Source organism: Patella vulgata, chromosome 7 (genome assembly GCF_932274485.2).
Source record: "Patella vulgata chromosome 7, xgPatVulg1.2, whole genome shotgun sequence".
Classification (NCBI taxonomy): Eukaryota; Metazoa; Mollusca; class Gastropoda; family Patellidae; genus Patella; species Patella vulgata.
Window position 1 is genome coordinate 2,243,350 of NC_065885.2, and position 12,526 is coordinate 2,255,875.

Consider the following 12,526-nt stretch of genomic DNA (forward strand, 5'->3'; position numbering starts at 1 on the left):
GCTAATGAAGACGGGCATACGCCATACAGTGTGCTATGAGGGAAATTTTGCCCGGGCAGCGCCACTATGGCCTACTTTTGTATCGAATTCAATGTGCCAAGTTATCTTTTACGTACAAGCCAATGTATACACGGGACCTCGGTTTTTCGTCCCATCCGAAAGACTAGACAGCTGTCCTTGTCAGGCCCTCCGTCCTGCATCACTGGCAGGGAGAAACCACGTCGGAAAATCCCAATGAACTTTCTCGGTCAATGTAGGGGTCGAGCCAGCGCCTTACCCACTTAGCCACCGTGGCTCCACAAGATAGAGAGAAGTAGGGTTTAACGTCATCTCAACATAAACAACGTCATCTCCGGGAGGAAACCAGCGGACCCGGAGAAAACCCACGAGGTTAGCAAGGCGACCCTGCTTCTTGTCATGTACAAGCGGGGAATCGAAACCACACCACTTGACTCAATGACAGACCTTATGATTTCACGGGCTCAATGAGACTCAACATCATCTCAACACAAATTAGGTCATTTCGAGACTCTCTTATCAATATCGGGGCCGCCACTTTAAATATTGTTTTGATTATCTGTGTTTAGGTGTATGAAGCCGGCCTGTAATTACCTGTGCGTTACCTGCACATATGGCTGGTATCTATCGAGATATTTCTCACATCGTTCTTAGACAAAACGTAAATCCTTCAAAACCATTTGAACTTTTTAAAAATTTACAATAGGTATTCTATTGCTCTTAGCAGCATTAACAACTGCTTGTTAGAAATTTGAATTATGTGTTCCAAGTGAATGTAGTTATTTTTAAAACGTGTTCGGAAATTCTTGCCAATTTTTACATTTTTAAAAATGTATATAATTTGCTTAAATGTTTTATTTCGTGAATTTTGTTTCTAAATCTAACATCAAACATCTTATGAGAACAATAAAAAAATGTGCTCAACACACAGACTCGAGTGAAATTAGTTTTCGGGATTTAATTTAGATTTTAGAAGCTAATGTTATTAAACAGTCTATTAACACTTCAAAGTCACACAAAGCAGCTAAATCCAAAACATGTTGTTTTGGTCGGGTTCATTTCAAGCAATGTAACGTGTTGGTGTTGCAAGTTAGCAAATTATAATTCACTGCACTCTACATCAAGTTCATTTAAAATCTTATTTTTTATTGCATTGAGCTAGCTTTAAGAACCTGTTGTACTTACAGTATATATTGTAAGTGCAGGGGTACCACACCACACACAACAAAATAGGAGCAAAGTTCATCAACGAGAACGAAGGACTAACACTCTAATAGTTTAATGGTAATGGGTTTAACGTCCACTTGACACGAACTAGGTCATTTCGGGATTAACATAATATGGTTCAATTTTATTTTAGTAATTCGCTAGCGCAGAATTTCTTTAGCCGTGGAAGGAAACTTGAGAATCCGGATAAAACCCACGAGACTGGACAGGCGATCCTACTCCGTGTCACGTGCAAGCGGAGAAACAAAACCATACCACTTGACGCAATGACAGACCTCGTGAGTTAACGATTTTTGTATAATTTAATCTAGGTCATATGTTAGGTTTTTGTATTCCTGTGATTTTGCAATTAAAGGTATGACATTTTAAGGGTATATTTTTTCACCTGTTATTTACTAATGAATGAGTTTCGGTGTTTCACACCTTTATCTTACCTATAGGTCAAGCAGATGTTAATTTACCTTTGATGTTTTTAAGTACCGACAGGTACAGGGATATACCGTTAGTTGTTCTGAAATGAGAGGCTAACTTTCTAGTACGATTCACTGTCATCTATGCAAGAAAACCACGTATATGAACCAATCATTGTACGTGGCAGGGAATGCCCGACTGTCAAGCTGGGACGATACGAATTGGAAGAAATCTCAATAGAGTTACATGGAACTGAATCCAATCAGCCCTAAAAAAAAATGACGTGGTGCGAGCTGAATCGTGGCGTAAACAAACAATTTAGCTGTAATGATTGGTCGAGATAGTAGAGACTTTTGGCAAGCGTAAATTCCTGGTCCGTATTGCGTATCCGTAACGATTTTGCGTGTGACGTCATCAATGCGTGTGTATTTCTCATACGTGATACGGCATACGGATACGGCAGCACGTATCGAACAGCTTTCATACGGAAAAGGTCCGTATAACGTTGTCGTCTTTTTATCGTCTTTTTTTTGCTACTTTTAGACGCTGAAATGTTGTGCCGTAGCGTTTTTATAAATCTATGTGTATCCTAGAACACGAAGGTGTATATTTGATGTGATTTTAACCATGGCAAAGACTGAAATTTAATCATTACTTTTAATGAGCTTTTAGCGGAATTTTCATATTTTACTGTCTGTCTGCACGCTTGTTGATCTACGTGCTAAATTTAGGGAGGTGGGACCTTGCAAATCTGTAAAAGGGGTATATTTTTTAATAAGATTCGACATTATTTTTTTTTTTAAATAACTCAGCGACTGTCGAACGACTTCACTCCCTTCAGGAATTTGTAGGCTACGTACTTGACTAGTACTGATGTTGATCTTGGTAGATAACTGCCATCATGCTGTAATAGAACTACGCTCAGATCAGCTACCCATACGTAGACGGCACGAAAATCTGCCAAAACTCTAAAACTAAATTAACGCAACGTATCACGTGACGATACGGATACGTTATACGTATCCTTATCAGTTACACATGCCAGAATTCATTTTCGGACGTTCAATAGAGTATCATCCGTTTAGTCTCGAAATGACCTAGTTTTGTGGGTAGGCTACAATATGTGGGAGAGCGATGGCCGAATGGTTAGCGCGTGCGCGTTGTATAATAAGGTCTGCCATTGAGTCAACTGGCGTGGTTTCAATTCCCCGGTTGTACGTCACAAGGAGTAGGGTTGCCTGTCCAACCTCGTTGGTTTACTCCGGGTCCTCCGGTTTCCTCCCATTGATAAAGACCCCTACGCGCAAGCGAAATGACCTGGTTTGTGTTGAGTGGACGTTAAACCCCATCTCTCTGACCGAGAAAGTTCATTCATTGGGATTTTTCCGCCGTTGCTCCGTATTGTTTATAGTGGTACAGGAAGAGGGTCTGGCTGGCAAGAGTCGGGGTATAGTCGTTGGTATAGGACGAAAACCTTAGGTACGCAATTCGTTTCATTTCACTATATGTGTCTGCAATTACCCAATGCAATTATTGAAATAAAATTGAACCCTATTATGTTTAATCTAAAATGACAAAGTTTATGTCCTATTGACGTTACCCCCCCCCCCACCCCCACCACCACCCCCACACACCCCTGCCTCTCTGTCAAATGATGGTCAATGAATTTAAACCGATTTCTTCACTCAATAAATAATTAAAACACTAATCACTTCCTTTATCTAGATATAATTTACATTTAAAGTTTATCATTTAAACATGAACAGTAAATACACTAACTCATTAAATATTTAATAGGATCAAATCTTTAACAACAAAATAAACAGCTTGTAAAATTATTATAAACCAGGGGTAAACATTTATCCATTAAAAATATATTAACAAAAAAATCAACAGCTCGTAAAATTATTATAAAGCAAGGCTAAAAATATATTAACAAAAAAATAAACAGCTCATAAAATTATTATAAAGCAAGGGTAAACATTATTAACAAAAAACATCAACCGCTCGTTCAAATTTTATACACTTAAAGGTAAACAACAATCCATTTGCGATGTATTACGTTAAGATTTAAATCTACCTATTGCAGTTTGAACGAATCTGATTAAATTACAGATCTATATTTCGCTTTGTTTTTTCTTATACTTTCGATGGCCTACACAACATGAAGATCTGACCAGGGCTAGAACTACTTCTTAAGGCCAACTGAAGATTTTGTTAAAGGCTCAATACCACTCTTGTTGTAACTGAATAATATGTCCCAATCTTTATTCTGGTCAACAAATTGTACTATTTTACAATATTTCAATTAATTGATGATAAAAATTTCATCTTAACACACCTTATTTAAAAATTTTAAAAAATTCAACATAATGGTTTGAAACGTCTAACGTAAACCTTTTCAAATGAAACTTCGATTTAAAAATATTTTCGAACCCTCTGGTCAAGTAAAATAGGATGTAATGGATAATTTACACAACAAGTAGGACACTAACACATCTAGTACTTAGATAGAGGTATTATTTATTTTCTGGAGCTTTCAAGCCAGCAAGAGTGATATTGTCCCTTTAAGGTCGCTGAGATGTAAATAAAGTGAGGGCACGTGATGATTGTTGGCGAGTTTGTAGGTTAGGGTAAGCGTTAGGTCACCTCGCCACTCAAACTACCGAGTTGTGGTCAGCCAGTATGTTCCGGTATGGACAAATCAAGCACGGCCTGTAAAAGATGACTGACCCTTAAGGTCAAGCCCGGTTTAGTTCTACATATGACGTCACATCATATGGCGTTGATAAGACTAGCATTGCGTACATAAGACGTAGTAATACAAACTACCCCGGACAGAATTAGCGCCTTTTACTCATTTACGCTTTCTATTCTATACACCCATTTACACTAAATACAAGGCATTTTATATGACAGTAAGTCCATTGTTACAAAAAGATTTCCCTTCTGCTATGTAAAAGAATGAATAAGCACTAGGGCAATATCGATGATGTCAATTACAAATTACGAGCTTTTGCTACTTATTGAAGAGATGGGGGGGGGGGAGAGGTAGGATATATATATTGGCAACCACCACATTTAAAACTCAAATCACTCGGCGTCCACATCCCAAAACTCCATTAAAGATACATTAGTTCAGAGCTCAATATGCCTATCGTCTTTCAATCAGACCTTTATTTACATAACAAGCCCAAAATCAACTCTGTAGACCCTCGGATGGCTAGGGGCCAAGTTAACATTTACCGTTAATCACTGACGTCACTACCTGAGACTGCCGATGAAAGGACAGATAATCGAGGGTACCGTAGGCACTGAGAACGTTACTTGATAGTCAAGAATTATCGTCTGTCAATCAAACGATCGGCAATTCTCGGAGACAGTTGATGCCTAATCCAAACTTCCATGAGTGATAACTTCGTTCAAAATAAGTAATTTGATTGAAATTTTCAATATTTTCTCTTTTTATCGTCTATTTTTGAATTATTATATCGAGAATGTCCAACTCTTTATTAAAATCATAACTAATGTATCTTTAAGGTGTGCGAGACAGCCTTCATGAACCCCCTCCCCCCCCCCCTCTCCCCAGTGCTTCAAATATGACATTTTTATACTTAAAACACCATTATTGTTTTTCTTAAAAAATTGTTTTAGAATTTAATTAGCAGAATTAATTAACTCGCCCGGATGTCATCCATGTCAGTTATTTGTGCGGCCTAGCGAATATTTACTCATGATCGGTATGGTTTATTTTTTCTAGGCGCGGTTCAGAAACCAGTATAAGTTTTTAAAATACCAACTGATATTGAAATTAAAAGTTTGATCAGTTTGGTTCAGAATCCAATATAATATCTAGATCCAGTTACAGTTTTGAAACTTTGTGTGGTGACGTAATCATACAAAATACACCTGTTGACATTGAAACTAAAAGCACGACAGAATCGGGTTTGAACACACAGAGCTGAACATTGGCTGAAGGTTGTTGAGTCGAAGGCTGTCATTGGCTCGATGTTTACATCCGGTACGACGTCATTTTGAAACAGAGTGAATAAGATGTTTCTGACGTGTGGTGTTATCGCACACGGATTGGCTGAAATAATAAATAAAAGATTGTTGTTATGGCAACCATGGCATATTATACTTTCGATTTCGAAATATAAAGTAAGAAGGAAAAAAACAATAATAATCTAATCCCCCAGGTTCAAAATGGAATTTTCGATTCGCAATGAAATGAAATGACATGGGTTTAACGTCCTACTTTGGGATAATGAAGACGGGCATATGCCATACAGTGTGATATGAGGGAAATGTTGCCTGGGCAACGGCACTATGTCCTACTCTTATATAAAATTCCAACTACCAAGGGATCTTTTACGTGCATGCCAATGTATACACGGGACCTCGGTTTTCGTCCCATCGGAACGACTCGACAACTGTCCTTGTCAGACCCTCCTCCGTCCTGCTGCAACGATTCGTATGGAACGCGCCTTTTGGACTTGGTCCCAACCCCAATCTGATTAAAACACAGATCCTATTTCGTTTCGTTTTTTTATAGTTCAAAATTTCGTTCTACTTTTCTTTACTACACTAGGTTCTGGAAGAGTTGTTATCATTGACGTGTTCTAGGTGGTGTGAGGTATTAGCCAATGAAACGGTCTGTTACGGCGAGCTTTAGGCGTGTTTTGCACGGAACTGTGGGCAATCCACTAGTTACATCAGTGCTGATTGGTTAATCAAATGTCTGACGTCATAGGTCAAAAACCACCCTTATGACGTCTGACATGACCTATCGCTATAACTTGTCAGATCTTCGTGTAGTGTAGGCCATCGAAAGTATAAAAAAACGAAACGAAATATAGATCTGTATTTTAATCTGATTGTCCCAACCCTCGAATCCTGCAAAAATTCCTGGATCCGCCCCTGCATCGTGGCTAATATCATTTCAACCATTAAGTATTGTTTAATGGTCGAGAGCGAGACATTAAGTAATATATTGTAACAACAAGAGGGCCGCATGCCCGAGTGTTTTTACAATATATTACGCAATGTCTTAAGCTCGAGACCATTAAACGACTTAAAATACACACACTCCGCACGTGCTTTTAAAGTGAAATACGTCACGCGAGTCCAATATTTCACTAGTATAAATAATGTACGATTGACAAGTTGCCCGTACGATTATTTGAAATAATGGTACGCCAATATCAAAGTGACGTCACATCTGTATTTTAAAAGCAAATAACTAATGTACCCAGATGCAATGAAAACCCAGCAATTTTATAAATCGGTGATTATAAATCTCCTTTCAGAGATAACATGTAAGAATGTTGTTTTCATGATGGTGTGAGCGCACCACAAAAACGTTGACGACAGCACGGGAGAATGCATACGAAACTTACACTGTCTGTCTACATACTAAACTTACCCTGTCTGTCTACAGTTAGCTCCGCTTGAGAACAGACACTAAGCTAGTTGACAGACATTTTAAGTCCTAAAACGACGATTTTAGTCGAAAACACTAAGTATACTTCGAGAAATTTGAAAAGTATGTATTCTGCTTTCATTAAACAAAATTGAAATGGTTTGTTTAGTGTATAACAGATGTGAACCGGAGTTGGACCGCATTAATGGAAATGGCGGCCATTTAGGGCAGAGATCTATTCTCGAAGTTTGCAGAATGGGGAGAACGATGTTTTACGGTCGATTAATCCCAACACCGATCAATTTTCTCAAACACACACAAAATTATATTCGATAATTGTGACTGTTGAAAAATCACGAATTTATGTTGCAGACATGGGGTATAAAATGTGGGTTTTAAAAAGTTTGGGCCAGTACAGCTCCTACGGGTCAATGGAAGACGCAGCAATATTATAGCCTAACTCACAAGCCGCCGTACGTGCTGCCACGGACAGTCTACGGGGGGAATTTTAGTAAACCCGTGCGTGAGTCTTACACGTCATTTGCGTATGTTCGGTACCGTAGAAGGTCGTAGACTGACCTAGAGACTTTTGGTCCAGCATATACAAAATATCCACCCGGTTTCTTGCGGCTGGTCTGCAAAGCTACCAAACACTGCGAAGCGTGCGTGTAAAAACAAGTACGGTGGTTCGTGAGCTAGGCTCTACACCAATGATTGTCAACCAGTGTGCCGCGAGATTTTCCTAAGTGTGCCGCGAAATTTTGAACTGCACACTGAGAAAATACGAAAAAACACGTGATCCCCATTGAATATTCCATGGTGTCTTTATTTAATTTGAGTCAGTCTCTATGTGTCTGACTATAGTTTCTGTCTACGGTTGTATTCCATCAGACTTACCATGGTTTTTTGGGGGTTGGTTTTTTTTTTTGTGCAAAATTCAAATATTTTTCATATATATTTAGCCAGGTGTGCCGCTATTTTTTTCATGTGTTTCAAGGTGTGCCATTGGCAAAAAAAGTTCAGAACCACTACTCTACGCATTAACACTGAGAACGCACAATTTTAATTCAAGAGGGCATGAGAAACAGCGTCAATGAAAACAATGACTTTGACTGAATCTCTATGCCGATGAATATAGTCAAATGTAACCGGAAGCGGCCCAATAAAAGTTGTTAGAAATATTGACTGTGACGGTATTGACGAGGTTTTATTTTTATTATTTAAATTGCTTGTCGAGTTCCAGTATCCTGTTTTATTGAATTTATGACATCAATAAATCGTATTGATATATGTGATAACAAGACCTCACTATCAATTTTACCATTAATTGAACTGACTGGGTGTTAAATTTACTTGTCAGCAAGAATCGCGGAATTTCAGATCAATTAAACTGGTCCGGTTAAGCCCAGTACTCAGATTTCAGAGGTAATGAGATCTGAATTGACAAGGAAATTATCAATCTGTTTCACATAGAATTACGAAAGTCTTCTAATATCTCTGTAAAAGATGACTGCCTTCAACAAGTGCCGTCACAGCACGCGGCGTCAATCATTGGCTGAATGGCGCGTGCATTGTTTACATAAGACGTTACTGCTTCAGGCACTAAATAGGAAATAATTTTTACCTACAAATACGTCAAACGTCTTTATTTATTTTTCTAATACCTCAAAAAAATGTTTTAGAATTTTTTTTGTCGGTGGAAAAAAGTTAATATTTGCGACTCATTAAGTCGCATTGATGTCATCCTTATCAGTGATTGTAGCGTCCTAGCACATATTCACTGCTGATCAGTGTGGGAAATTGTTTCACGAAATTTTAACTAAGATAAAATCCAAATTTTAGTAATTTGATTGGATAATATTAGATTGATTTTATGCTTAGCCATTCAAAATTGAAGTATCTACTAAAATTTGGATTTTATCTTAGTTATGATTTCGAGAAACAGGGCCCAGGAGCCCAACCGTGTATACACATGAGCTCGCAATTCTTTAAGTTTCGCCGCCTGGCATATTTCTTATCAGAAAGGGGTTTGCTATGGGTGGTTGATTGAGCGGGGAAGACCACCATTCTTGTGAATTTCTTCTAAGCATGCAATGAACTTAAACATACATTATGCCTCTCTTTCTTTAGGCCTGAAATATTATCTAAATTATTATTAGAGATTAACTTATCCAGACCATAATGAAATCATGATGTCATCGCTAGCCTGTGATATTTACTGGATTTGAACCCAATTTGCTGCTCAACGCTCATTGATGATTTAATCCAAAAATGGATAACCGAGACTATATTGTTTTATCGTAGCTACTTTAGTAATGATGATCGAGGCTAGGCCATAAATTCAAAAGCTACCATCTCGGTTCAGAGTGGATCAGTTGGACTTAAATGTTCAGCAAATTCCCTTTGCATTATCTATTTCTTAACGAGAACTGCCAGCACGTATAACAGCAGCCTTTTCATTAGTTGAGATTTAAACTTCCGGTACAAATTTTAGCTCTTGACCAATGAAAGAACAGAATTATTAAATTATTTTAATTTATGTTTTTTTTTAAAAGGCCCCTGTTAACCAAATAATTCTACTGATAAAAATATAAAATAATAATATTTACCTGCTAGTGTATCAATATTTGAACAGACGTATTCCAGACGTTCTCTGATTCTTGAAGGATGTAGCCAACTATCAAATACACCCAGACAACGGATACTCCCACGAAAATTCACCACATCATTCAGACTTCCGCCAATAACAAATCTTGCTGACTCGGTGCTGTCGGACATTTTTACACAAGTGTCGGTCATGAATTGCTCCGTGTCGTCAATAATGATTGACAACCTTTGGGCCATTCCCGAACGTTGTACAGACATTGGGTGCCACGTATTAGGCGATAGAACTTTACTGAATGTAAAATCCGCACATTTTGTACCCAACATTGAGACTTCTACTTTCAATTTCCAATCTAGTAGGGTCAGTTTTATATCCAGTAATGAACTTGAAATGTGCCAGATGGTGCCAGTAGATTTTTCATTTAAATATAGAAAATTTGATATACTGAAATCTTCGTTAAGGGAAGATAACTTTAACGATGTTTCGACCAATGAGAAAACCGAGCCGTCGAACATCATGGCGTTATTAGGAAGTGTGGTGTGGGGTTTGTTGTATCGGAAACAGCATTCCTTATTGACAGGGTCACGTGATGTCATCACATCATACCCATATAAGGTATCATCTAGAGGCCATAGATAAACAGGTGTTTCTTCAAAACAAGTCGGAACTGAAACGAAAAAAAAACATATTTAACCTGATAAGAACAGGTTATTACAGGAATTAGCTCTCGGTACCTTACAAATATTCTTACTCTAAAAACCACTGTCATCCGTCTTATGACGATAGCAGATAGTCCCCAATCTGATTAAAACACAGATCCTATTTCGTTTCGGTTTTTTTTTATAGTTTAAAAAAAAATCATTTTACTATTTCTAGCTGCACTAGGATCTCACGCGAATTTCCATTACAACCGATCAGATCTTCATGTAGTGTAGACCATCGAAAGTAAACGAAATATAGATCTGTGTTTTAATCTCATTGTCCTATCCCTAACCTTGTTTTTTTTGGGGGGTGGGCGTGGGGGAGGGGGGAGGGGGTATTTCTAAACCAGCTGTGTAGCGAGTGGATGGGGTTGTTTTGGGTTTTTTGGTTTTGTTTGGGCGTGGGGGGGGGGGGAGGGGGAAGGGGGTATTGCTAAACCCGCTGTGTAGCGAATGGATGGGGTTCTTTTGGGGTTTTTTGTTTTGTTTGGTTTTTTTGTTGTTTTTTTTTTGGGGGGGGGGGGTAGGTCTTTAGCCTTGCAAACGAATTTATTTTCTGTCAAGACTATATTCGGTCGTTACTACTGATTTTGTGCATTGCGTTTTATCCTTAACCTTATCCTATACTTTAACAGCAACAATGCACATTCAACAAGCATTTGGGTTCGGCACATGCTTTTGTTTAATGATTTATCGTGTGCGCTTGAAATCATAAGTCATTGAGTCAAGTGACGTAGTTTCGATTTCCCTGGTGGAAGCGTTTTCGCCTAGATAGCGATTTTTTACGATATTTCAAGATTCGGGAGATACTGAACAGTGCTAGGGATAAAATCAGAAGTATTTACCTGTTGGTGGTGGAGAAGTCCAGGTGGCGTTACAATACGTTAATACGTCATCCACACGTGAGTTAAATCCTGTTGCAACGTCATACAAAGATAAACACGTCATCATCCCTTTAAATTGATCCTTACCAAACTGTGGATTAGCCAATCTGAGAACACCAGGAACATTTAATACTCTGTTTACCGGACCGGAATCAACATCCACCTGTTGGCCATCTTTATACAGGTAAAGTTTACCGGTGTCGTAGTCATAACTAAAAGCTAGACTAGTCCACATGTTATTAGACATGTAGCTGTCCATTAACACCGTTCCGACACCGTTCATAAAGACAGATAATCTACCGTTCAGAAATCGGACTTGAATATTTGAAATCTCCGAAGATTTGTAAGTATCAGACTTGTAATGCATGATGGCGCATGTTTGGGTCTGGGGATAAACTTGGAGTGTTAGAGCAAACGATTGGTTTATATTGTTGGATTCGGTGATCGATATATCGACATACGAATCGTCACTACTGTCGTCAAAATATAAAGCTCCATACCGCAGACTGGGATGACCGCCATCGTCGTATTTAAAACAACCATCCAGTTGAGGATGGACGGCATCTCTTCCTTGTATGACGTCATATGCAAATGATTGTTTAGTGAGCGGCCATATTGATAGTGGTGCCGGAAATTGTGTTTCCGCTGTAGCATGCCAGAAAACTGAAACATAAAAATAACCATCTATATAAATTAAAATTCATGCCCTGTCCATTTAGAACATAATTCCTGTTATCTTACTGTTTTAAAATTTTATTGTTATCCAGGTCCACATTTACCAAGCCCCCCCCCCCCCCTCCATGTCAGTGGTGTCAGACCTGACAAGGAACAGTGAACGTAAAACACCCACTAAGAGATGGAATTCGGTGACAATTGGGCTAAAACGTCGCTGTCCGGGTAAAATGTTATTATAACGCACCTGATGACGTTTATACGTCTTCGTTATCCCAATTTGTGCAGAAAAGTAAGAAGTTAAATCCAATTTCATGTCAAATATGCAACGAACAAAAGACATTGCGGATATCAATTCGCTTCTTATTAGAATAAAGTAATGTACCTCGCAAGAATTAGGGAACACTGCCTAACCTTGTGCGTACCCCCTCCTAGCAGGCCCCCGACGCCCCCCCCCCCCGAATTTCCATACATACATGCATTTCTATAGCGCCACTTTAACATCAATGTTCAGAGGCGCTTTACAATATAATGCACACAAAGATATGATAAAACAGAGAAATGACGACAGTTAAAATCTGTCAAA

The 12,526-nt window shown here is 38.5% G+C and overlaps 1 protein-coding gene across 1 annotated transcript; it reads right to left on the reverse strand.

The window, feature by feature from the left end:
* Positions 1-5,283: 5,283 nt before the first annotated feature.
* LOC126827913 (uncharacterized) lies at positions 5,284-11,814 on the reverse strand. Its single transcript, XM_050557492.2, has 3 exons — positions 11,230-11,814; positions 9,688-10,350; positions 5,284-5,746 (listed from the first exon to the last, which is right to left on the reverse strand). Exons 1-3 carry the CDS (start codon positions 11,633-11,635, stop codon positions 5,490-5,492), a joined length of 1,326 nt encoding a protein of 441 aa, XP_050413449.1. The 5' UTR covers positions 11,636-11,814; the 3' UTR covers positions 5,284-5,489.
* Between the last annotated feature and the right edge of the window lie 712 nt (positions 11,815-12,526).

Excerpts from the sequence above, each read along its gene's own strand:
- LOC126827913 (XM_050557492.2), bottom strand. The coding sequence starts at position 11,635 with ATGCATTACAAGTCTGATACTTACAAATCTTCGGAGATTTCAAATATT. Across the intron at positions 10,351-11,229 it reads GACTTCTCCACCACCAACAG|TTCCGACTTGTTTTGAAGAA; the intron begins GTAAATACTTCT and ends TTTTCGTTTCAG. Across the intron at positions 5,747-9,687 it reads AAATATTGATACACTAGCAG|CCAATCCGTGTGCGATAACA; the intron begins GTAAATATTATT and ends TTATTATTTCAG.